General features: G+C 40.7%; 1 protein-coding gene across 4 annotated transcripts in view; it reads left to right on the forward strand.

The window, feature by feature from the left end:
• Nucleotides 1-26,914, forward strand: part of tead3a (TEA domain family member 3 a) — a 94,587-nt gene that overhangs the window by 35,040 nt on the left and 32,633 nt on the right. For all 4 annotated transcript variants that reach the window (XM_056449530.1, XM_056449527.1, XM_056449528.1 and 1 more), the window contains exon 3: nucleotides 9,413-9,663. In XM_056449530.1, coding sequence (XP_056305505.1) covers nucleotides 9,413-9,663 — 251 coding nt within the window. The remainder of the gene's footprint in view (nucleotides 1-9,412; nucleotides 9,664-26,914) is intronic.

The following is a 26,914-nucleotide window of genomic DNA, read 5'->3' on the forward strand; positions in this document are numbered from 1 at the left end:
TCATTCACTCACGTCCCCATGATTTCCAAGTATTTTAACTCATTTTTGGGGATCACAGGGCCGGTATAAATTTGCGGGAGACTTGCGGAACTTCCAGGAGAGGTTATAAGGTTGAATGAAGCGCTAGATGGGGGCAAACGCATCACAGCAGCCTGAAACACTGGAAATTCAATAGCTGCACTTGCAACAAAGAGGGCATCACTTGCGCAAGTGGCGCCAATAAACTAAACAGATGTTTTACAAATCTTCGAGTTTCTTTTTTGTGATGAACACGAAGTGGAGTTTATTTATAAACTAATTTCAAGTGGATCACGTGCTTATGATTGCTTCCAGCCGGCCTCGCATTATTCAATTTATGATTCACCAATCAGACGATTCCTAAGCCACTATAAATACCATAAGTTCAATATAACAGCCATCTTCGTTTTGAAGAATTCCCCCTTTCACCCTACTCCTCCTCCTTTCCTAGATGGGTGGCACGGTGGCCCAGTGGTTAGCCCAAGATATTTTGAAGATAGCCGGAAACAGTTTCCAACTGTCTTCAAAATATCTTGCTTTGTGTTCAACAGAAAAAGTAAACTCATAAAGATTGTAAGAAAAGTGTAAATAATTACAGCATTTTTATTTTTGGGTGAACAATCCCTTAAAATATGTGTTTTTTAGTACTTTAAAATTAAGAAGGATGCTTCTTTTTTAACCATTGCAGTTGGAAATCATTCTGACCAAATCTGTATTTTTCATAAAATTACATAAATATTAAAAAAAGAGGCAAAAAAGGCTGATCTATAATTCAATCAATCTGAAAAATCAGTTTGGAAAACATATTTGTGAACAGCCGTTTGCTTTAACCATGAGAGCAGCCAGTCTCGCTTAGCTCGTCTTGTTGACACTAAAGGAAATTTATCAGTGCCTTCAGTAGGTTATCTTGATTTTCAATTCCAGTGCTATTAATACTCTGCAACTCACGAAAGCTGTAAAGCACGGCCTTGAAAATCTGATATCTCGTCACCTGAACTTCACTTGACATCAGGAGTCTGAAAAATCTGGCGCCTTGCTCGGCAGCTCAGTGTGTCCTCCGCTTCGACAGCCATTTTGTCTTTCCTTTCCAATTCTCCACTTTCCATCGTCGCATAATGGGACTACCTGATTGACAGGACTTATGTAAAGGGTGATATGATCCCGCACGATCCTTTATTTAATGTAGGGTTGGGAGAAGCTCCAGCTATGATAGGAGATTCATGGTCACACCATCTGGAATGATAGTTACTGTCAACCCTCCCATTGGTCTTGAGCTGTCTCAATTAACCAATTATTGTAAGACAGTCTAGAACAGGCAGCTAAAGATGGCAGACCGCGTACCTTTCCAAGCCTGTCTTTCTTACGGTGACTGAGAGAATTCCATGCGCTGCAACCCTGTGTAAATTACAATGGACATCACATGTCAGGCCATGTTTTTTGTGGTTACTGAGCATCTTATCTAATTTAAAGCCTGCAATCCATGAGAGTGGAGGATTGTCATCCAATCAAATGGTGGTTAGACTCGGCATGTTGTAATTTAAAAAAAAAAAAAACTCCACTACACTGAAATGCTGCATGGCATCACTTCACTCCAGACACAGCTGTAAGCCACATTTACAATGTTTTTATTCAGATTTATTGATAATGTTTGCCAATATTTCATAGGTTGTTTGTGAAAAAGAGGGATTGCAGTTACTAATTAAAGTTTAAAATCTTTTGTAACATTGCAAACTTTAGATTTTTTTTCAAATATGTCTGTCCATTTGGATGTACAATTGGTTCTAAAATCTGTTACTGAAATTAAGTCTCCAGTAATGCTGACTAAACTTTTTTTTATATCTATATCGACGTACTGATTCATTGCTGAAACAATTTCATATGCAAAATATACAGATCTTAAAGCTCTTGAGCATATAGCAGAGGGAAATATCTCAAATATGGACATTATGTGGGGTCATGTGGAAGATGAAGATTAAGGGCTCTGTTTTATCGATCTAAGTCTAAAGCGAAGTGCGCAAAAGCATTAGGGCATGTCCAAATTCACTTTTGCTATTTTAAGGACGGATAAATATGTTTTGCGCCGCGGCGCATGGTCTAACAGGGTTTTGCTTATTCTCTTAATGAGTTATGGGCAGAGGTGGGTAGTAACGAATTACATTTACTTTGTTACATTTACTTGAGTAAAATTGTTGGGTAATGTGTACTTTTTGAGTACATTTAAAGATGTTTACTTTTACTCTTACTCAAGTAAATTATAAGAGAAAATATCATTACTCTTACTTTGCTACATTTGGCGGCATTCCTCCGTTATTGTCAAATGATAATAAATATGATTCATATAACTTGTTTGCAAATATTGCGAGGCGACGCATTGGAGAGGTTGTGTTGCGAGATGTTGCTATAGAGATGCGTCTCCCGCTTTCTGTTAGAGCCTGCATGCTTATGTTGGAATGATGGCTAAAGTCGAGGAAGACGAGCGAGTTTATACTGCAGTCACGCCATGGCCATCTGTGGTTCCGTGAAGAACGGTCACGCTGTCTGTGCAGTGAGTTTATCGGACCAGGTCACCCACGGTCTCAAGTTCAGTCTATGATTTTACTCCAAGATGTCAACAAGAATAGTTTAATAATGCAATGCATGCTATACCCACATAGCAAAATATCTCTGGCCCAGCTCTGGCCCACACAATCAGCTTTTGCTTGGCCCACATGCCGCAGTGAATTACGGTACATGACTGGACCAAGTCTGTGCTTCCAGACAAGAGCCAAACATGGACCAAATCTGGGCCAAGTCTTAGCCAAGTTAATAACCCATAACTGAGCCTGAACTGGGCCAGATATGTTGGTGTGTCACGACTGCAATGAAATTGATAAACCCATGAATCATTGCACTTTAGGCGTGCTATGGGCGTGCCTTTCCTCGAAGCGACCTGATAGAATTTTGTATTTTTATTTGAAAATAATATAAATGTGTTTTTTATGGATCAAGATAGACCAGAGTCACATGGCCCATATATCAATTATTAACATCTGGGCCAAATACTACATTTTACATCTGGCCCAAGTATTGTGTGCCGCCTTAAAGACGGTGCCACCTCTGCCAAACCAGGCCCATGTTTGGCCCACATGCTGTATGCCACTGCCGGATGAATGCCTGCTGTGCCAGATTTATGCCAAATCTGGGCCAGAATTCTTTGCTACCTGGGTACTGTACATCAAACTGACATCGCAACATATAAATGAATTCCAGCTAACCTGAAAAAAACACGTAGTGGTAAGTGTCAACATTATCTCAATTTGAACCTTATTAATTGTAACTATGGGACAACTAAAGAAACTGCTGTTTAATGGAATAACTGACTAGCCCGCACATATTAGTCATTCACACTGTCAACAATTAAAAATAATGTAGGATTTAAACATAATTTTTTTAACATATATATGAAGTCAACGTTATTAACCCCCTGTATATTTTTCTCAAATTTCTGATTAACAGAAAGAACAGACCACATATCTTTGCCATGTTGACGGTAAATAATATTTGACTAGATATTGTTCAAGATACTAGTATTCACCTTAAAGTGACATTTAAAGACTTAACTAGGTTAAGTTGGCAAGTTAGGGTAATTAGGCAAATCATTAACAATAGTTTGTTCTGTAGACAATCAAAAATAAAAATCTTGCTTAAAGGGGCTGATAATATTGACCTTAAAATGGTTTTAAAAACATAAAAAACTGATTTATTTTAGCCGTTATAAAACAAGACTTTCAGCAGAGGAAAAAATATAGGAAACACCGCGGACAATTCCTTGCTCTGTTTAACGTCATTTGTTAAATATTTGAAAAAGAAAAGAAATTCACAGTTCACAGAAGTGTGATTAATTTTGACTTTTACTGTATGTATATATATTTTTTTTCATCAGATACTTTTTACTATTACTCGAGTAACTTTTAAAATTGTTGCTTTTACTTTTACTTTAGTAAAAATTTCCACAAGTATACCATAACTCTGGTTATGGGTGTGTTTTGAGAATAAACCAATCAGAGTCTCATTTCCCATTCCCTTTAAGAGTCAGTTGCATCATGCCATGCCACATTCGCTATTTACATGGCGGACTTTGTAAGTGGAAAAACTGAATGCTTCACTAGCGAGAAAACAGTTAAACAGCATCTGCAGCGAGAGGATAAAGAATGAGCTTCCTTCAATAGGCCTTTACTTTCACTATCTCTATCTCTCTATTTCAAGGAAACGGTGTTGTATACACAGACATTAGCCTAGCCTACATAATTAATTTTGTTTTTTAAGAGAAAATATTTGTTTCAAAATGATTTATAAATTCAGTTCTAATTTCCAGCAAACGAATAAGTGAACAATAATAATGAAGTGTGGTCAAAAAACTGAGTCATATCAAAACACATATCCTATGCCCCATATGGTCCAAAACCTGACAGGTGGACAAATATAAATATGCATATAATAAATAATACTACTAATTATAATAATATTATACAAAAGCAAGTTGTCATGAATAAACTGAAAAAAGACCCCTGAAATAAAGAAGGCATTTTATATTTATGTAGAAAGTAATAATTTTTGTAATATTTTATCCCTTCAATTCTTTTGTAATTCATTTAAGCAATGTGTAAGCGAGGTGAACAGCTAACACGCTCTGTGCTGGACTTTAGACCTGGTTTCAGCTGGTCTATTGTGCAGTCTATTTTAGTTCCTCAAAAAAGCAACATGTCAACAATGTGCCATAACAGACCCCTTTTCTAGACTGTAACACCCATGAGTCCACAAAGTGGCACCAATGGATTTGCTATTTAAACAATGTGGTGGAAAACGGGAAAATTAAGTTGCATTAGTCTGAAAATAGCAACATGTCAGATTAAATACGTCTTGTGCCTTATTGCTCTAGGTGTATGATACAGCCCAAAGTTTGTTATAAACTAGATCTCTACAACAAAAACCTCAAAATTAAAGTTAAAATGTTATAATGTTAATGTTTTTAATTTTGAAAACAAATGTCAAGATCATACCAGCAATCATGTATGTCTTTTCTCAATTTTTTTGTTTTATGTTGGTATAATGTTTGGAAAGTACAAATATTCTGACCTGATGGACCAAAAAAAAAACAAAAAAAACAAATATATTTATACTTAAAGACTGTTGAATTTTTATTATTATTATTTGGTCTCATTTATAGGAGCCTCAAGGACTGTGAAAATATAATTTTACATTTTTCTAAAACTTAATTTGGGTCTGAAGGAAAGTCAATGCAAAAAAATTAAAATGAAAACACCAGCAAATCTGTTTTACAGCACACATTTTGCAAATACTCAAACACAAACAGACTATACACTACAAATCCTCACAACACATGTAAATGGCACGGACCAGCGCGACCACAATAAAAATGTTGAAAGGGGATAAACTGAAAAAGTGACGGACCTGACTCAGATTTGCTTTGTTTACCAAAAACAATTGTTTATTTTAATACCCTGATTACATGCATCCTTTGCTTTTCCATATTATTACTGTAAAAACACTGATGATTAACTGTAAAACGTTATTATATAAGATAGATAAAAAACTTTATCTAAATATTTACTCAACTAAATATAATTTAAAGGTTAATAAAAATAAATTCAAAATGCTTAATTAATTGTTAAAATGAAGTCAAAATAGATTCAATATAAGATTTTTTAATTGTTGAGGATTTTTTTGTATCTATAATAGAAAGGAAAACGTAATACAAATACAATGTGCTAACAGCAGTCAACTTTTTTTAGACCAAATGTGCACGTGTTGTGAGGATTTGCTGTGTGTTTTTATGTTTGTGTTTGTTTTGTGAGGGTCTGCAACACTTGTTCTGTCAAACCAATGAAGATTTTTTCTCAACTTGCTTGTGTTTTTTTCTATTTGCTTGTGTTTTCTTAAGTTGCAGCATATAGAGCTTTCTCAGCCACCATCATTTCTGCTTTCAGAAACACAAAATTAGATATGATGAAGAATCATCATGAAGTTGTTTTCATACAGTTCTGTGACTATGTTTATGGTAGAGCTTAACGTGCTGCAATTTGAGAAAAGGTGCAATTACAAAAAAAAAAAAAAAAACGGCAGCAAATTGAGAAAAGATCTTCATCCATTTCACACGTGCTGCAAATCCTCACAACGCAAACACATTTACAAAACGTGCTGCATTTTTTAAAAACACAAACAGTTTACAAAAACACACTGCATTTTCTTACAACACTTTCAAATACCATGGAACACAACAGAAATATTTCAAGGGAACCCTAATGGCCCGTTTCCACTGAGTGGTACGGTACGGTTCGGTTTGGTTTGGTACGCTTTTATAGCCATTTCCACTGTGAAAAAGCGTACCGAACCGAACCGTACCGTACCACTTTTTCGGCACCCTTTCGAAAGGGTACCAAACACGAGAAAGGGAACCAAAAGGCGGAGCCACACGCGCAGCTGAACGCTATTGGTTTACAGAGATACGTCATTCGCTTACGCAACAAGTCAGAACGAAAACAAAAAACCTGCCATGTTTGAAAAACAAAGCGAGAGATTTTAGCGGAATTATAAATACATATAATAACGAGCCATGGTCGATCTGGGCGCAAACAAACCTTGTCGTCGTCTTGATAAACAGCCATAAAGCCATGGAGTAGAGCAGATTTACCCTGTGCCGCGTAGTTTTTTACGAGGCAGTCTGAGGCGCGAGCGGTTTCGCTTTCTTCATTGTAACATTATATCTGAAATAACAAACTTCTTGAGCTGATAATAATAACCTGCGCTTGATTATTGACGTGCTTTTGAAACCCGATCCTGTCAGACACTGACAAACGCGAGAGTGAAGCGCGGAAAAAACAAAGGAGGAGCCAGAAAAAAAGGAGCACATTATTTTTTCAGCAAACGTGAACAAAATGCCATGTATAACTATTATTGTTATTCTCACCTTTTGGACTAATATGAACTCAGAATGATAGAATTACTGTCTAACAGAGGCTACATGTGCTGCTGAAGATTATAGACACAGATGAGAGGTTTACACTGACTGTAGGCTATATATTTTGTTGTTTTTGAACCTAAATACCGGCGAAATGTCTGTTGTGTGTGTTCTTCTGTAGCTGATAACATATCGGAGACTGTAAGGGGCTGTATGTGTTTATACATGTTCATTTATTTATTTATTTAATATAATTACAGACGTTACAGTAGGCTGTTTCGCACTGTCATTGATCTGCAGTTATAATCAACTCATGTTCATTGAAAAGTTAGTAATAAACATTTATACACAAGTATTTATGTGTGTAAAGCATCTGTTTTGTGAGAAGACCTTCTCATATGATATGTAAGTAACCCGTACAGGTTTATTGTAGACATTTCCTCCAGTGAGAATGACGTCGACTGAAACTTTCTGTCATACACCACGCCCACCAAAAGGGTACCCTTGTTAGTGGAAACGCAAGCCTGATAAAGGTGACCCGTACCAAACCGAACCGTACCGTACCGTACCAGTCAGTGGAAACGAGCCATATAACATGATGCACCCAGCTATTTAGGTTATGGTATTTTAGGCTAACAAAAGACAAGGTGATCAGGATGTTCAAATAAACAAACAAATAATTCACCTTTCAAAGATCACCCACAACTTCACTGAGCAATAGTCACAGCACAGAGGCATCCATCATGTTTTTGGGTCCCCTTGAAACATTTCCATTGTGTTCCATTGTTTTTGCAGGTGTTGTGAGAAAATGCAGCGCGTTTTCGTAAATTGTTTGTGTCATGAGAAAATGCAGCACGTTATATTCATTTATTTGTGTGGTGTAAAAATGCAGCGTGTTTTCGTAAATTGTTTGTGTCATAAGAAAATGCAGCACGTTATATTGATTATTTGTGTTGTGTAAAAATGTGTTTTCGTGAATTGATTGTGTTGTTAGAAAATGCAGCACATTTTCGTAAATTGTTTGCGTCGTGAGAAAATGTAGCCTATTTTATATATTTATTTGTTTTGTGTGAAAAAGCAATGGGTTTTCGTAAATTGTTTGCGTTGTGAGAAAATGCAGTGCGTTTCATTATTTGCGTTGTGTAAAAATGCTGCGCGTTTTCGTAAATAGTTTGTGTCGTGAGAAAATGCAGCACGTTTTCGTAAATTGATTGTGTCATGAGAAAATTCAGCGCGTTTTCGTAAATTGTTTGCGTTGTTTGAAAATGCAGTGTGTTTTTGTTAATTGTGTTGTGAGAAAATGCAGCGCAGTTTCATAAATTGTTTGCATTTTATTAATTTGTTTGCCTTGTGAAATTGCAGCATGTTTTCGAAAAATTGTTTGAGTTGTGAGAAAATGCAGCACATTTTATTAATTTATTTGCGTTGTGTGAAAATGCAGCATGTTTTCGTAAATTGTTTGCGTTGTGTAATAATGCAGCATGTTTTTTATGTGTATGCATTGTAATGATTTGCAGCACGTGTTTTGTCAAATGCATGATCTTTTCAATTTAATTTGCTTGCGTTTTTTGTAATTGCATGTGTTTTCTTAAACTGTAGCACGGTAAGCTCTCTCAGCCACCATAGTACGGCATTTATAATCAAAACAAGAAGAAAACCACAGCATAATAATAGTAATTCAAATAATTTACAAAGCAGTAATTTAGTAACTAATATAATTTATATGCTGTCATTTTAAATCTTCAGAAACCACACAACAGACCAAAATTTAGGCGTTTATTCTACAAAACAAACATATTTTACAGTGAGCTTTTAATTCAAGATCAAATTTGACCAAATCATGTAGTCAGTAGCTTTGTTTCCATCCAAATATGCAAATTAATATAAAACGTTTTGGAGCAAAGGACCACTTAAAATCTTGGTTTTGCAGTTTCCTGGTACTTTTTACGTATACTTTTACTTTCAGTACTTAAGTAGCCCACATTAAATATAAAAATACTCTTCATAATTATGTACAATAAATGTTTCTTAACAGAATATACTCTAAACAGTGACTTTTACCAAACTCGTTTTAGGATATCTGTTCCTTTCAAGTACTTTATAAAACCACATGAAAATAAACTACACAAAGTTATTTTTATTGTTGTTTAAAAGCAGAGTTTTCATTTTGATATATAATATGATTATATATTTGTAGCAGAAAATATTCTGAGGGCCATCCAATTTGATTGGTGACTAGCAACTTAAAAAAAGGTTAAACATGTGCATATTCTGTGTTTGACCATAAAATTGTAAGGTCAAAATTGTCATTTGATGAAAAACCGATTTTGTGATCATTTGAGATGAAATAAAAAATATTTCATGTATTCATTTTTAAATGTCAGCATTCAATATTTTGCATTAACTATTTGTGACCTTGTTTGGGCTCTTTCTCAGTGCTGGGTGTGAGGGCTCACGCAGGGGCCCAGGTGGAGCCGCCACCATTGCAGCCAACGAGTGGAGCACCAGCGAGAGCCCGGAGGAGGGCCAGGAGGATGAGGTGGACGGGATGGACAAAACCGGAATGGACGGGGATGCGGAGGGAGTCTGGAGCCCTGACATTGAACAAAGCTTCCAGGAGGCTCTGGCCATTTATCCACCCTGTGGCCGCAGAAAGATCATCCTCTCAGATGAAGGAAAGATGTATGGTGAGTCACAGAAAGCTGAACACCCCCAACAAAATAATGTGATGGTACTCAGATCAAGCTTTTCTAGCAAAGAATTAGAAATTTATAAGAGAGAGTAGAAATTAGGAGACAGATTTGTTGAAGATGTATACCTTACTAAAACATAGGCTGCGTCCGAAACCGCATACTTCCATACTATACATTAAGCTAAAATCAGTATGCGAGCCGAGTAGTATGTCCGAATTCATAGAATTCGAAAATCAGCATGCGAGAAGTACCCGGATGACTTACTACCTCCGGCAAGATTCTGAAGTGCGCATCCCATGCATGCTGTGCCATCCCATGATGCCCCGCAAGAGAATTCATGAATAGGAGCAAAGAGTTTAGAATGACCAAGAGGTGACACTTTATTGTTTTTGGGAAACAGCCACTAGATGCCGCTAGTGTCACGCAGCGGCCATTTTGGAATGAAAATTCCAATAGAACAACAGCATAAGTCTGTAAAATAAACTATTAAAAGTGCTTATGATTGTCATAGTAAGTGTTGTATTGTCGTCTTTCAGGTTGTATCTCAGCTTTAATGCGCTTTTTAAATAAATAAATAAAAAACAAAGCAGCTGCTTGCTATCGTGACAGCAATGAGATCCAATGCATCGCTTTCACTCCGAAAAGGCAGAATCGCGGGGCTGTTGCTGGGCGCTGCTGTTGCAATGGAATGTTCTATTTAGTGTCGCCTCTTGGTCAGTCTAAGCTCTTTTATGGGAGTGAAGCGACACAACTGATGCAGGTAGGGCACGTGACCATGACAAAATGACGGATGTAATACATCCGAATTCCATTCATACTTCTTACATTCATACTGTATAAAATGTACTTTTCTAACGGCCGAGTAGTATGTTTAAATTCAAATGCAGTACCTACTGAGTAGTAGGCGGTTTCAGACGCAGCCATAGCCTTCTTAAAACATCTTGGAAAAATGATTTAACCCTTCTGTTGACTTATGGATCAAAATTTGAACAGCAGAAAAGAAACCCATTTTAATTATTATAATGATTTTTTTCATCTTGAATTTACCATAGGAGAAATGAATCATTTACTATCTTCATAGATTTTTTTTTATTTTTATGAAGGGCCTTATAGGTACTGTAGGCCCACACGGAATCTGCTCTCACAGAAATCCACAGATTTCCACAGATTTCCGCAGATCAGTAGATTCCGCAGAACAAATATTACTTGACTTGTAGTTGATCATTTGGAAAAGTGGCAGAAGGTAAATTTTTTTTGATAAATCATCATTTGAAGTGCATCCCAATCATCACAATACTGAAGAAGACCTATTGGAACCCACATGGACCCAAGATTCTCACAGAAATCAGTCTGGTGAAGGAAAAATCATGGTTTGGGGTTACATTCAGTAAATGGGTGTGCAAGAGATCTGCAGAGTGGATGGCAACATCAACAGCCTGAGGTATCAAGACATTTGTGCTGCCCATTACATTACAAACCACAGAAGAGGGTAAATTCTTCAGCAGGATAGCACTGCAGGATTGGCAGTCCCAGTCACCAGACATGAACATTATTGAGCATGACTTGGGCAAGATGAAGGAGGAGGCATTGAAGATGAATCCAAAGAACCTTATGAACTCTGGGAGTCCTGCAAGAATGCTTTCTTTGCTGCTCCAGATGACTTTATTAATAAGTTATTTGAGTCGTTGCAGAGATGTACCGATGCAGTCGTCCAAGCTCAAGAGTGTCAAACACATTATAAATAATTTTTCCACTACACCATGACTTCATATTCTACACTGTACATTATTTGTTTTCAGTGACAAGACTTTTCCCTTAGCAAAGTCAGACCTAAGTAATCTAGAGGCCCTTGCCTTTCATATTAGCCACTTCTGATACCAAATTATCATCTAGAAGTCAAGTTATTATTTGTTGTTTCTAAAACTTGGATAGGCGACAAGACGTTTGTCAGGTAGTGTATATACTTTTTACTAGTCAAAAGCGAGCAGTGATGTCTGATTAAACAGCACACTGATGAGATGAACCCCAGACAGTCACAGAGTTTGTGATAAAGTTGAGTTAGTTTATTCGTGTAAAATAGATTTGAGGATTGAAACTAAATTTAGCTGCTTTATTTCAGAGTTTTAGTGAAGAAGGGTCATTTTTAACCAGAAGGGAAGTCTGTTTATGCAGAATTCTAAAACAACAGGAGGTTTTGATGTTGGAAATGTAGAAAAACAAGAGAAGAACAAACGGGGTCAAGTCGTCCCAGTGTTGTGGGAGTTTTATTGTGAATCAGAGGGTGAACTTCTGACACTCCCCACCTCCAGATTTTCCCGTTCCCACATGGGATCCACTAACAGGAATGATGTGTTTCTCATTTGAGTCAGTGTTTTCAATAAAGCATGAGTCAGCCTCCTGTCCTATGTCAAGTGTGACATTTTTCTCTTTATCATGGCCATTACTTGTGTATGATTCATCAGTGTTTAAAGTACTTGAAAGCTTTAAAAATTGGATTCATGCTTGTTTTGGATTTAGTAGACATTCGAACATGTCTGCAGATAAGTGTCTGGCCTCTGCTAAAAACATCTGTTCTAATAGGAGGTCAGTTTATGATTGTTTACATGCAAATAAGCAGCTAGATGACCTGTTCTCACCAGAATTAAAATTTCTTGATAATTTACTCACCATTGTCTAACGGTCTAACATCTTGAGGCCATGTGTTGTTTCCCTATTGCACTGCCCATCGAATTTCTGAAGTAACAATTCATTCTGTATTACACTAAACACTGTATTACAAAAAAAAACAAACAAACAAGTAAATAACTTGCACACGCAGAATTAAAATCGAATAAAGGATCTTTGCAAAACACCAAATAAATACCACAAGAACAAAACATAATTACATCAGTTTGCTCTATAGGTCTACTGTCTTGTACTTGCACAGTTCTACAAAAAAAGATAAAAGCAATGTAAAATCAAGGTAAAACTATGTGGTTGCAGTGCGCTTTTCTTTTGCATTTGCTTTGGAAAACACTATTGGTTGGGTTTAGGTCAGTGGTCTGAGTCTAGATAGTGCCTTCTAGTGGATTTGTCATCTGAAACTTGCAACTAAACGTACAACGTATTATACTGAGGCAGTTATTTCCCTTGAGTCTGGGTTTCATTCATCATTAAAATAATATAAGGTTTTTGAGGACATTTTTCCAAGATTTGTCTCCATATACACAGCATTTGACTTCAATGGGGACCAACAGGTTGATGGTTTAAACTGCAGTTTCAATGCAGCTTTAAAGGGCTCTACACAACCCCTGCTAATTGGAAAGTTTTTGTAATGAGTATATTAAAGGGCACCAATTTTTCCCCTTTTTCAAGATTTAAGATAAGTCTTTTGTCTCCAGATTGCGTCTGTAAAGTTTCAGCTCAAAACACCCATCAGTTTATTTATTATACCTTTCATGTTGGAATTTTATGCTCTAAACACATTGTTTGCCTGTGCAGATGCAAACAAGATGCCTATGCATTTAATGCTAGTTCTCCCAGCCCACCGGTCCCACGTGCCTGTCTGACTGCATCAGATAAACAGCACAGTGACAGACATGAAGAAAGCAGATCTCACATAATGTTTGTGAGAAATACTACAGTAAGAACATTCCCAATGATTATAGGATGTATTTGTCGTGGAGTTAATTTAAGCCTTTCTGTCCAAAGATGAGTCACACACACTGTCGTTACAAAGTTTATGACACACACACAGAAACATACATACACAGCATGCGCGTTTAACATGGCAAATGTCAAGTTAATATCCACTACTCTATGGATATCCATTATGTTAATGTAGAAAATGAACCTGATTTAACGTCCACAAACTGGGATTGAAGCATCTTCTTTGACATGCGACTGTGGTGATAAACATGATAAAATCGCTGTAATTCATTACAAATTACACAATGAGCTCAACAGATTTTTTAATCCCAGTCTTTATGCACATCCTGGCTTGTTGATATGATTATACGCATTACTACGGAGACATGTTAATACACGGCTGTCAATCAATTCAGTGGCAAACCTCACTCCTACGTCACATTGCGGTGGGCCTCAAAATGGGAGAGATTTGGATCCTGTTTTAACGTCAGGAAATTTTAAAAAAGAGACTTATTGTCCTTATATCACCCCAAAATGGCTGTGGACCTACAAACAATTCTGTCCAAACAGCTTAAAAAAGATTATTTTTATCATAGGCGCCTTTTAATGTGTTTGTTTTGTCTTGCTTTTTGTGTTTTTTTTTTTTATATGATAGATTGTTTTACTAAACAAGACTATTATGAAGCTGCATTGAGAATACAATCTTAACCTGGTCCAATTTACTGCAAAACAACCTGGAAGGTTTTCCGCAAAAAGACTGAAGAATGACATTGTCATTATGTTTATCTCACATAAACATGGTGTTAATATTCAGGATATTTTAATTATTGTGTGAACTAATCCAATAAGATTGCCTTTTGGAGTTCTAGGTAAGTGAATATATAAAGTAACAAAATGTAAAATTTAGAAAACCTTGCTATCAGCGATAGCTATCAGTGGACATTAAGTGAACTGCAGCCAGCCACCTGTTAGTCTTAAATGCTTGTATTTTGGTGGTGAAAATGTGACTGACAACAATAAATAAGCCCACATCTTATCCCCTCAGCATTCCTGGATTTCTGTAACTAATGGCTTATTGTATCGAGGGCAAAACATGGAAATGCTAAGGGGTTAAAGAGATCAAAAATCTACAATTAGCTATTAATTTGCTCCCACTCTGGCCATCCAAAATGTGGGTGACTTGTTTATTCAGTAGAACATTATTAATTTGTTTTATGTGTTCATTTGTTAAGGACAGATACAATAAACAGATTAAACCATCTCATTAAAATTTGAAAGCTACCTCATTTGTGTACCATAATGCTAGTGGCAAATTCACAACACATGTCTCTAGAATGGCTTAGATACACATACACTATACATGATTACAAGTTTGTTGGATCTTGTGAATGTTGCTGTTTTCTTACACAGACTGCTCGTTTCACTTCATAAACCCTCAGTGAAGTAGTAATTTTGTCTTTTTTTTTACTCTTAATGTATCGCTAGTTGTTGACTTGAAACTAATGAATCACCAATGATTCACCAATGAATAGTTTCAGCTGAAAATCTTCCTTACAGTTTTTCTATTTTCATTTTGGGGTGAACTATCCCTTTAAGATAAGTCTCTGGCACATTTGTGAGGTCATAAATCATTAGCATGAATAGCAAGGACTAGGCCAAGATTAGACTGTTTAGCACTGATAAAGCCTGCATAATGACTCAACGCAGTGTTTTTGTTAACCCATTGTGGTACACATCAGAATTTAACATTTGATTGCTCACACAAATGAGCTCATTTGGCTTTGGGGTGTTTTGATCTTTGACCCTCTCTGTAGGAAAGGCTTACAGCTCACATTCTTTTTTCCTGGGCTTAAAGGGGACACACATTCCTTAACCCTGTGGCCTTGTCCTCCACCATAATACTCCACCCACGTCTGTCACACGAACTCTAATCCGCCTCGTAACACACGAGTAAGGTTTGTTTCAACAGCGAGGCATTTTGTCCTTTTGTGGTAGCATTGGCTGTCAGTATCCATCCACTCCGTAAGGCTTACGTTACCCTACAGAGGCCCTCTGGTCTGCTCTTCTTCCTCTGTACAACAAGTCCATTTCCCCGGCCCAGACCAGTTATGAAAATCCTGCCAGAACCCCAATGTCAATCTCCGAAAGCGAACCAAGTCTCCTGATATGCCCCCTGTCTCTCTCTTCACCACCCCCAGTGCACACAAGTTCACTGGCCGCAATGTATACTTTGACTAGACAGCACTAAAATAGTCTGGCTATCTGATGCGGGCTGCCCTAGTGACTTTGTGGAGTGTGTTTTCACTAGCTCAGAGTTTGCTGTAGACCTTCTACTTAGGTGTAAGAGAGGATTTATTATCAGATATGTGTAAAACATGAAATGTAAAGCCCATAGCAATATTTTAATTTTAACACACAAACTCTCAGTGCATCAAACAATACTTCCTTAATAGCACACATGAACCCATCGACAAAATAAATGCACACTTTAAAGATTTAGTCTTATTCATTGTCTGCAAACAACTTTTGTACTTAGTGTAGTTGTCTGCATTCCCGCGGCTGTAAGATTTCTTGCGGCGCGAGAATAATATTCCAAATAAAACGTGGTAGCAGTCAGTAACTCTGATGTAATTTAAATGGGAGCGGGCACTCTAATAATATAGCGCTTCTGAGTCCCAACGTTTTTCAGAACAGCATATCTGTTATTTCCTCATTCTTATTGAGCACCAGTACAGCCATTGCTCACGACTGTTACACATGATGATCGCATGACCAGGGCTTTCTGCACATGCTTTTTTTGCACAGTCTGTGTGCAGCCTGTTAATGGTCATCAGTGAGGGCTTTACCAACTTGGGAGAGCAAAGTAAAGATGCGCTGTCCTTCAGCTTACATTAGAAAACAGTCAGTTTACTGTTAGGAAACCCACATCAGGCAAGTTTGTTAATAAAAACCCTTTGCGCGATGTGGTAATACCTCAAAGTTTTACCCTTTAGGAGTCACAAGACTGGAACCTCAGGTTTAAGGCGGCACTCATGTCTCATCACAAAGGGGCAAACAAGACGGACATTTAGCTTACAATCCTTGCACAACCTACAGTTTTATCTGTCATCTTTCTCTTTTGGTAGTACCCAATATAAACGTGAGATTTTGGAAACCAGATCTGATTTACCGGGAACAGTTGGGTCGGGTAGAAAACCGGGCGGGTCGGGCAGCAGGTGAACAAAGGCTGAATATATGGGAGGAACGGTCGGGTGCGGAATAAAAGTTTGCAGGAGCAGACTTAAAAATTAGTCCCGCACAGATCTCTAACTTGGTATATCTTTTAGGGTGTACTCACACTAGGCTATGCAAAGCATTCTTAGGCACGTTTGACCCCCATTTCCTGGTTCGTTTGACAAGTGTGATTGCTCTAAATCAGGCCCAGGCGCAATTTAGTTGGCGGGCTCTGGCCCAGTTGAAAGAGGTGTGCCAAAGTGCGGTTCAGTTGGGCTTTGGTGCGATACGCTTGTAAACTGAAGACCCGACGTCACTTTTCAGGCAGTGTTTCATATGGATTTTTTAATCAATCTTACTGTTCAATGAACACGAACTGTCATAGTTTATGAAAGATACAAACCCTTCGATGGACGTCAGCTGCCACCTTCAGCAAACCTCCTAAATGTGCGTTCACACCGAAGGTGGCGAGAGCGTCAAAGTTCGCTCTGGCTACCCTGGCAACAACGCTGTCTGCTTTCACAGCTCCAGTGGTGAGAGTGTCAAAATTCGCTACATTGCTACATTGCTACAAAATTCGCTACATTGAGATTAAGGGGTTATTGCAGTACATCAGCAAATCACTTACATTGCCGCATGAGAACCTCCATTCTAGCGTGAAAATGTCGCACACTTTTTTTCAAATTCATTTAACAATGCAAGATTAAATTGTTGTGGTGTGGCTTTGTTCCACTTATCGAATATGTGTTCATATGTCTGAAACATTCTGAAGGCGTTATAGTTAGCATGAAATTTCTGTTTTTTTTAAAAGAAAAAAATATATATAACATTACTGCATATCAGTAACTTGCCAGTAACTTTTTTAGTGACTGTGACTGTATTGCAGTGACTGCAATAATCAAACCCTTGGGAACAACTGTGGTCGGAATCAGACTGTGTTCTTTGGACTCCTCTCAAGCGGTGGACTTGAGCATGCCATTTGGTTGCCTCCGAATCACGTCACAGCTCATTACCATAAAGTTGACTAGATTTCAACTCTCCTCGACGCCCACGCCGGGAAAGACACACCACTCCTTGTTGCTTATCGCTGCCAGCTCCTATTGAAAATTATTGAGTTTCGGCTACTTTGACACTCTCGCCGCTTTTGGTGTGTCACAACATAACAAATGACTTAAAATAATACAAAACAATATTACTACAGCAATCTACATTATACGGAGCGCTTCTGTTAAACTGAACAGTCTCATCATGGATGATGTAAGCATGCTCAGGCTCTGAAGGCAAAAAATGCAATGTGAGTGCTGGCCAAAGGGGGGAAGGGGAGGGGGGGACAATCACACCTGGGCATGGTTCAAGACAACCATGCCTAGTGTGAGTACACCCTAATCTTTTCACACAAGCATCTATCAATATGCATAGTGTTTTTGCAGTCTTTAGTAGTTTGTTGTTATCTCTTGTGTTGTCTAACTGTGGTTATGTTGACACCTTGTGGTCAAACTAAAAATCAGTTCAAAGCGCATATTCACAGAACAATCTCACGCTAGCTGTTCATACATTGGTATTTTTAGGTATATTATTTGGGTTAACTGAACTTTTTTATGATCACACCATTGTGATTAGAGTTTAGTGTGTCATTTAATCAGCTGCTGAATTCAAATCTGCTTTCCTGCTATGATTTATGATGATCCAGAGAAAATGCATGGCACTTGTAAAAAAAATCACAATTAAAGTTAAAATTAGTTTCCTAGTACTGGGTAATGCCGCTTAGTTAGTGGTTCATTCCACTGTGGCGACGCCTGATAAATCAGGGATTACGCCAAAGGAAAAAAGACTGAATAATGAAGTTAAAATTATAGACTTTTTAATCATTAGAATATAAAGTAAATATCATGTTCTATGGTGATATTTTGTTATTTTAACATTTCCTATTGTAAATATATCAATTTAATGTGGCCATCCTTAAAGGGGGTTTTCTCAGTATTAGGCTAAAGAAAACCCAACTTAAAACCCAAGTCAGACACAAAGTTTAGTCAGCTTTCAGGTGATTTATTTATTCATTTTCTTTTTGGCTTAGTCCCTTTATTAATCAGTAGTCGCCACAGCGGAATGAACCGCCAACTTATCCAGCATATGTTTTACGCAGTGGATGCCCTTCCATCTGCAACCAAACACTGGGAAACATCCATACACACTTGCATTCACAGACATACACAACGGCCAATTTAGCTTATTCAGTTGACCTATAGCGCATGTCTTTGGACCGTGGGGGGCTTTCAGGTGATTGTGGAGAGGTAAGCATGATCGAACACCCAATGAGGGGGGAGAGCAGGCTTGGAGCCCGGCGGCTAATCAGCAGGCCAATCAGAAATAATAAATAACACCTGTTTATTCTAGTGATTGGGCCGGAGAGACAACCTTCTTAAGGAGAACAGAAGGAGCAGCCGGGAGAAGAGGGAGAGAGCACACACACGCGCACACTACGGGTGTTGTGCACTCATTTAAAAATAAAAGTATACTGTTTACCTGAATCGCCGACCCTGTCTTCTTCTTCCCCCAATATCGAACTTTGCTACAGTGGTGCCGAAACCCGGGAAGAAGAAGAAACTTTGCTGCCAGAATGGTTACTCCGTCTGCCAGTCCATGTGCGGAAGTCATCCAGGCGCTCGCGGCCCTCCACCAACAACAACACCATGCGCTGGGGGAGCTGAGAGAAAATCTGGAAAGACGCTTCCAAGTCCTCGTAGAGGCCCAGCGGGAGGACCGCGAGCTAATCCGGAGTCTGCTGACCCAGGAGATCCGGCCCGCGCCGACATCTGCCGCCCACCCTCCCATCTCGCTACAGAAGATGGCACCGGAGGACGACCCGGAAGTGTTCCTGGAACTCTTCGAGGGGTTGGCGGAGGCGTGTGGCTGGCCGCGGGCCGAGTGGCCGGTAAGAGTTATCCCCCTGCTGTCAGGCGAAGCCCAAACTGCCGTGCAGCAGCTACCGGCCCAGAATCTCCTGGAGTACGCTCACCTGAAGCGAGCCGTTCTCCAGCGGGCCGGCCGCAATCCGGAAGAGCAGCGTCAGCTCTTCCGCTCCATGGAGCTGACTGCCAGTGGCCGGCCCTTCGTGTTCGCTCAGCAGCTCCGTGACGCCTGCCGCAGATGGCTGGTGAAGGATGGCCGGACCACCGACCAGCTGGTGGATGCCGTGGTGCTGGAGCAATTCATCACCCGCCTCCCCTCCCGAACATCGGAGTGGGTCCAGTGCCACCGGCCAGAGGATCTGGAGACGGCCATCCGGCTGGCGGAGGATCACCTGGTGGTGAGGTCCAGGGTCGGCGAAATAACCTCTCTCTCTTCTCCCCCTCTCCCTCTCTCTCCTCCTGTTCCCAGGCCCAGACTGTGGGGACCGCCCACACCAGCACCCAGATGGCGGTGCACAGAGGCGGACCTGCCGAACGTCCCAAGAGGGGCGGGTCCATATCCGGACGGCGGGGTGGAGCAACGACCCCTGGCGGTTCCCCAGATAGCGCCAGGTCTCTCTCCGGTTCAATCGGTTGGTCTTGCTGGCCCTGGGGGTATAGTGAGAAGGGCTGGGCCGATGCATTGGCGCCGCGGGGGCGAGAATAGCACACCAAAAATCTGCTCCATGAAGGAGGTGAGTGCGCTGATTCGGGTCCCCGCCACGCCAATCGTCGCCCCCGGTCGCGACGGGCTATACCGGATACCAGTGAGTATAAAAGGGGGTACATATCAAGCTTTGGTGGATTCGGGGTGCAACCAAACCTCCATCCACCAAAGCCTGCTTCAAGACCCGGCATTGGATACGAGCCGCACAGTAAGGGTAAGGTGTGTGCACGGGGATGTAATTCACTACCCGCTAACGGCGATAGACATTCAATTCCGGGGTAAAAAGCATAGCGTTGAGGTAGCAGTTAACCCGCACCTCAAACACCCGCTAATTCTGGGAACCAATTGGCCTGGATTTAATAGATTATTAGGGGTCTTATGTGCGGGTGTGTCTTGGAAGAAGAGATCGCCGGGTAGGGGGTGTGTCGCTCAGCTGGGGGAATCCCAAGCGGTGACGTCACGCGCTGTCTCAGGGGAAGGGCTGGGAATTTCCCGGTGTAAAGACTTTCCCCTGGAACAGTCGCGTGACGACACGCTGAGACATGCACTCGAAAGAGTGCAGGTGATAGATGGGGAAATGCTCATGCTAATCCTATGGCTGGACATTTAGGTCAGGCGGCCACATTAAATCGCCTCATGACCCGATTCTTTTGGCCGGGCATTCACGGGGATGTCAGCAAATGGTGCGCTGCGTGCCGTGAATGTCAGCTGGTAAATCCACCGGCCACCCCAAAAGCGCCTTTGCGCCCGTTACCAATTATGGAGATGCCCTTCGAGAGAATTGGTATGGATCTCATCGGGCCATTAGAGCGATCCGCACGCGGGCACCGGTTTGCATTAGTCCTAGTGGATTATGCAACCCGCTACCCGGAAGCAGTAGCGCTCCGTAACATCTCAGCAAAAAGTGTTGCGGAAGCTCTGTTTCGTATAATCTCCCGAGTGGGAATCCCCAAGGAGATTCTCACTGATCAAGGCACCGCGTTCATGTCACGCACCATGCGCGAACTTTATGGATTATTGGGCATTAAATCCATTCGCACCAGCGTCTATCACCCACAAACAGACGGGCTGGTGGAAAGGTTTAATCGCACGCTTAAATCAATGATCCGTAAATTCGTTCACGAGGACGCGAAAAATTGGGATAAGTGGTTAGAGCCCTTGTTATTTGCTGTGCGGTAGGTTCCCCAAGCCTCCACGGGGTTTTCCCCCTTCGAGCTTCTCTATGGCAGACAGCCCAGAGGGGTTTTGGATGTCATTAGAGAGGCTTGGGAGGACGAGCCTTCTAAGAGTAAAAATGAAATTCAGTATATTCTGGACCTTAGAGCAAAACTCCACACACTGGGGCGGCTCTCTACGGAGAATTTGCTTAAGGCTCAGGATGACCAACGCCGGCGATATGACAAGGGCACTAAACTACGTAAATTTGCACAGGGAGATAAAGTCCTTGTACTATTACCCACTTCCAGCTCTAAATTACTCGCCAAGTGGCAAGGGCCGTTTGTGGTCACACGACGAGTCGGTGATCTCGATTACGAGGTGGTTCGTTCGGACAGGGCTGGTTCACGTCAGATTTATCACATTAATCTGCTGAAGCAGTGGAGGGAGCCGGAGGAAGTGGCGCTGGCTACGCTTGTTACTAACGAGGATGACCTGGGGCCAGAGAGCCCCGGCCGGGGACGGCCGGGCGCTCTGGTCACCGGAGGGGATCATCTCTCAGCGAGCCAGCTCCTCGATATCCGGCACCTCCAACGTGAATTCTCTGATGTGTTCTCACCCCTGCCCGGTCGTACTAACCTGATTCAGCACCATATCGAGACCGAACCGGGCGTGGTCGTTAGGACCCGGCCGTATCGCCTACCTGAACACAAGAAAAAAGTGATTCAGGAAGAATTGAGTAATATGTTGAAAATGGGAGTAGTAGAAGAGTCCCACAGCGACTGGGCCAGCCCGATTGTCTTGGTACCCAAGACTGACGGCTCGGTCCGGTTCTGTGTGGATTATCGCAAGGTAAATGCGGTGTCAAAATTCGACGCCTATCCAATGCCGCGTATTGACGAGTTGCTCGACCGGTTAGGTGCTGCTCGATTTTACTCGACTTTGGATTTAACGAAGGGCTATTGGCAGATCCCCTTGACTCCAATATCCCGCGAAAAAACGGCTTTCACAACGCCGTTTGGATTACACCAATTCGTGACACTTCCGTTCGGGCTGTTCGGGGCACCGGCAACGTTTCAGCGTCTGATGGATAAAATACTCGGCCCTCACGTGGCATATGCCGCTGCTTATTTAGATGACATCATCATTTACAGTAATGACTGGCAGCGGCATATGCAACACCTGAGGGCGGTATTGTCGGCGCTGAGACGGGCCGGGCTCACGGCTAACCCACGGAAGTGCGCAATTGGGCGAGTGGAAGTAAGGTATCTGGGCTTCCACTTAGGCCACGGGCAGGTGCAGCCCCAAATTGATAAGACTGCAGCTATTGCCACCTGTCCGAGACCAGTTTTTGGGGCTGGCGGGATACTATAGGCGTTTTGTCCCTAATTATTCGGCCCTCGTCAGCTCATTGACTGATCTCACTAAAAAGGAGGGACCAGATACCGTCCAATGGTCGGAGCAGTGTCAACAGGCCTTCTCAAAGGTAAAATCTATACTTTGCGGGGGGCCACTATTGCACGCTCCTGATTTTGCTCTCCCCTTTCTGTTACAGACGGATGCATCCGATCGGGGTCTGGGGGCGGTTCTCTCCCAGGAGGTGGCAGGAGTGGAACGGCCGGTGCTGTACATTAGCCGAAAACTCAGTAAGAGTGAGGCTAAGTACAGCACCATAGAGAAGGAGTGCCTGGCGATCAGGTGGGCCGTTCTCACTCTTCGCTATTACCTCCTGGGCAGGGAATTCGTCCTCTGTTCAGATCATGCTCCTCTCCAGTGGCTTCACCGCATGAAGGATACCAACGCGCGGATCACCCGTTGGTATCTAGCGTTACAGCCTTTTAAATTCAAGGTGGTCCACAGGCCGGGGGCGCAAATGGCTGTGGCCGACTTCCTCTCCAGGGCGGGGGGGGGGGGGGGGGGGGGTATGTGGAGAGTTAAGCATGATCGAACACCCAATGAGGGGGGAGAGCAGGCTTGGAGCCCGGCGGCTAATCAGCAGGCCAATCAGAAATAATAAATAACACCTGTTTATTCTAGTGATTGGGCCGGAGAGACAACCTTCTTAAGGAGAACAGAAGGAGCAGCCGGGAGAAGAGGGAGAGAGCACACACACGCGCACACTACGGGTGTTGTGCACTCATTTAAAAATAAAAGTATACTGTTTACCTGAATCGCCGACCCTGTCTTCTTCTTCCCCCAATATCGAACTTTGCTACAGTGATGCACAGTATAAATGTCAAATTTCAAAATTTCATTGACAGTTATGACTTATGGTTTAGAGGTTCAGGGTCACATATGCTCACTATATGATTTGGAATATGTCTATTTTGTCTCAGGACACACTGCGAATCCTGAAGTATCAAATGTGATGATGTCCTGATCCTCATCGCCAGCATTTAGCATCTGTTGATGTTCCTCAGAGCTTTGTCATTCCTTGTGAATCTCCTGCCGCCTTCTAACAGAAAGCAGCACTGTAGTAAAGTTCAGTCTCATCACACCGTGGGAAGATGGTTAAACAATGTGATGTTCCCATCAGTGTCTGCCTGCCGTAATGAGCCTGATTTGTCATCCTTCACCTGTGTACTCTTGCCAGCTTTTTATTTTAACAGTCTCAACCTGCAATCATTTTAGTTTATCGTCGGCGTGTCGGAGCTCTTGGGCTAGAGAAATAATTTATCAATGCTGGCACTCAGTAAATAGGCTAATTTGTGGCTCTGTTCATCATTACGTCTGCTTTTATGTTTGTAGTAGCTATTTATTGAACTTGTTGATAGTGTTTTCCTGGAGTTTTGATTTAGAAACACGGCACATGAGATCATCTCAGTTGCACAAGCTCTGCAGATGTGATGATCCTCTGAGGAGAAAACCAAGGAGCAAGGAGGAAAAACCTTATTTTTTTCTATTAGAAATGCCTGGACTTGGTACAGAATTTTTATTTTTTTATTTTATTTTTTTGTGAACATTGTGTAGCTAAAGTAAATGTTAACCGAAATAAATGAAATTGGAAAAATCTTACATTGTGATATTTTTTTATTTATTCATTGCGATATGAATACAATTTCACCAGATGACTTAATATCTCTATAAAGAAATAATGTATAATGTTAGATTGAAATATTACCAACGATCCATCAGGTAATGTTTTTCCCTCTCTCTCTCTCGGAATAAAATAGTTGGTAAAGCGCTGTCAACAAATATTTTTAAAATATTGTTTTCAAATAAAGCAGTACTTTTTGCAGTTAGGTCTGTTCTAGTTCGGATCATGTTCATTTGAAAGTGCTTTTTGGTCTGCTTTTAGTGCACGCTTGAGTGTGATTGCTACATTCATATCTTCCCAAACGAAGCTCACTAAGAGGAAAAACAAGCTGTGATTCAACCAAACTAAATGAGGCAAGTGTGAAAACACCCTCAGTCATAATAATAATAATAATAATTTAACACTGCTTCTTTTAGAAACAAACAGAAATCTTAATTGATCTTTAATCTATTGACCTGTAGTGTAAGCGTCTAAAATGACTTTCCACTGCTCTGATAAAAAGAGGCTAAAGGTTATATAAAGGAAAGTGCTGAGGAAAACACAGCATGAAGGAACAGACTCTGGGGGATGTTGAGAACTTCTGGGTCAGTAGGACAGGTTTAACCCTTAGGGCCCTTCCAAAGGTCAGGGTGTGGACGATGACCTTCCATGTTTTAATAAAAGGCTTTAATTTTGGTAAAAGACATTCAGGTGTTCTCCACTTTAGACAAGTGCTGGCCTGAAGTCATTTTGGGAGCTTCAGTCTTTTGAAGATGTGTCTGACTGTCCAGTCGTCTCACTTTCCAACTCCTGTGTTTTGACAATTTAGGTGTGTGTTTGTATCTGTTTCAGAACAAGCTCAAACATGTTCTGCAGGATTGCCATAGGTTGGGACAGGATCTTCTACTAAAGTCTGAACTTACACATACATTTACACACACTTTGCAGTTAATATCCCATACTTCCAGTTTTTATATATATTGCTATATCAACGGTGAACTTATGCTTAGGTTTGCTGTCTATATTATCATGAAATCATCTAAAAAATTCTATCAATATACATTTCTAGAAAGAGTGTGACTATGTGGCATTTTTAATATTTTTTTTAAGATCTCGTCAATAAAATGATGCAATAAATAAAACACATAATTAGTTTTCACTTTGACCTAGGCAGTTTTGAAAGGTGCACAAAAATTATATTCGTCACACTTTACAGTGAGATTTAATTCAATACATTTAGCTAATAGATGTTATTCACTTGAACCGAACCACTTTTATTTAATTTATTCATCTTCAACTCCTGAAGAAAATATATAATAGGAAACTATGAAAAAATTACTTGCTCTGGTAAACATTACTTGGGATGAAATTTGGAAAAAATAATTATTTGCTTTTAACTATAACAGGGGTTCTCAATCTCAGTCCTGGATGTCTGGTGTCCCACCCCAAATCAAACACACCTGGGCAAGCTAATCAAGCTCTTAAGGCTCTAACACACCGGGACGCTTTTCGTTTGCATTTATTGTCAGTGTTTTTCAAGACGTTTTTCCGAAATCAAAGCCAAGCAATTTTCACTGGCGTCTAGCAGAAGAGTATGCAAAATCACTCCTTGACATTAAATAGCGCTACACAAGTTGACATGCTTGCAATTATGTATGGTTCAAGTAGCAGCTCTAGAACTAGCGATAAGGAAATAATTACGGTTCACCAGAGCAATAAGCAGCTCCACGTTCATATCGCCTCTGGGCATCTTCTTCAATGTGCGCTCGTATTGACAGTTTTGCACTTGAGCACCTCCAAGTGCTGTTTACTGTAACTTCAGCAGGTCCGTGCACATGAGCAAAAGTGCCAATCTGATTGAAGGAGGAGGTTTTGACGTGAGGCGTCAAAACAAAAGAAATGAGCATGAGGCGTTTTTTTAAAAATGACGCTTTTATGCCTGCCGTTTTGTGCATTGGTGTGCATGATCACATTGACGCCCTTTATTTAGTCACGAGGCGTTAAACTTCGACGGAAAACGCGAGCAAAAACCATCTCAGTGTGCACGGGCCTTTACTCTGCTTTCTAGAAACATCCTTGCAGGTGTGTTGAGGCAAGTTGGAGCTAAAATCTGCAGGACACAGGACCTCCAGGGCCGAGTTTGAGAACCCCTGAATTATACAATAAATACACTGAATAACTGCATAAAACAAAAAGTCAATAACTGAAATGTAAAATAATATGTAAGAGTGACATCTGGTGTCAGTATGAGTTCCCTTTTGACCCCTGGTTTTCGAGCTTGTGAAGTTTGTATGTTCTTCTTATGTCAGGATGGTTTTCTTCCAGATACTCCAGTTTCCCTCACAGTCCAAATACATACAGGTTAGGGGTGTGTCTGTGGGGGTGCCCTCCAATGGATTGGTGAACTGTTGAGTGTGCTTCCCCTGGTCTGGCCTATGCAACTGGGACAGGGTATAGTCGTATGTCAGAGGATAGGGAAAGAGACTGAGGCTGCATTTATAATTTTAAAATGCCTATTTAGAATGAAAACACTCCTTGTCCAGGCTGTTGTTTTTTACTACAAAAAACAAAAACAAAAAAACAATCTCAGTCCACACCATACAACCTAAAGCAGTGGTC

This window comes from Danio aesculapii, chromosome 23, assembly GCF_903798145.1.
Source record: "Danio aesculapii chromosome 23, fDanAes4.1, whole genome shotgun sequence".
In the NCBI taxonomy this organism is placed as follows: domain Eukaryota; kingdom Metazoa; phylum Chordata; class Actinopteri; order Cypriniformes; family Danionidae; genus Danio; species Danio aesculapii.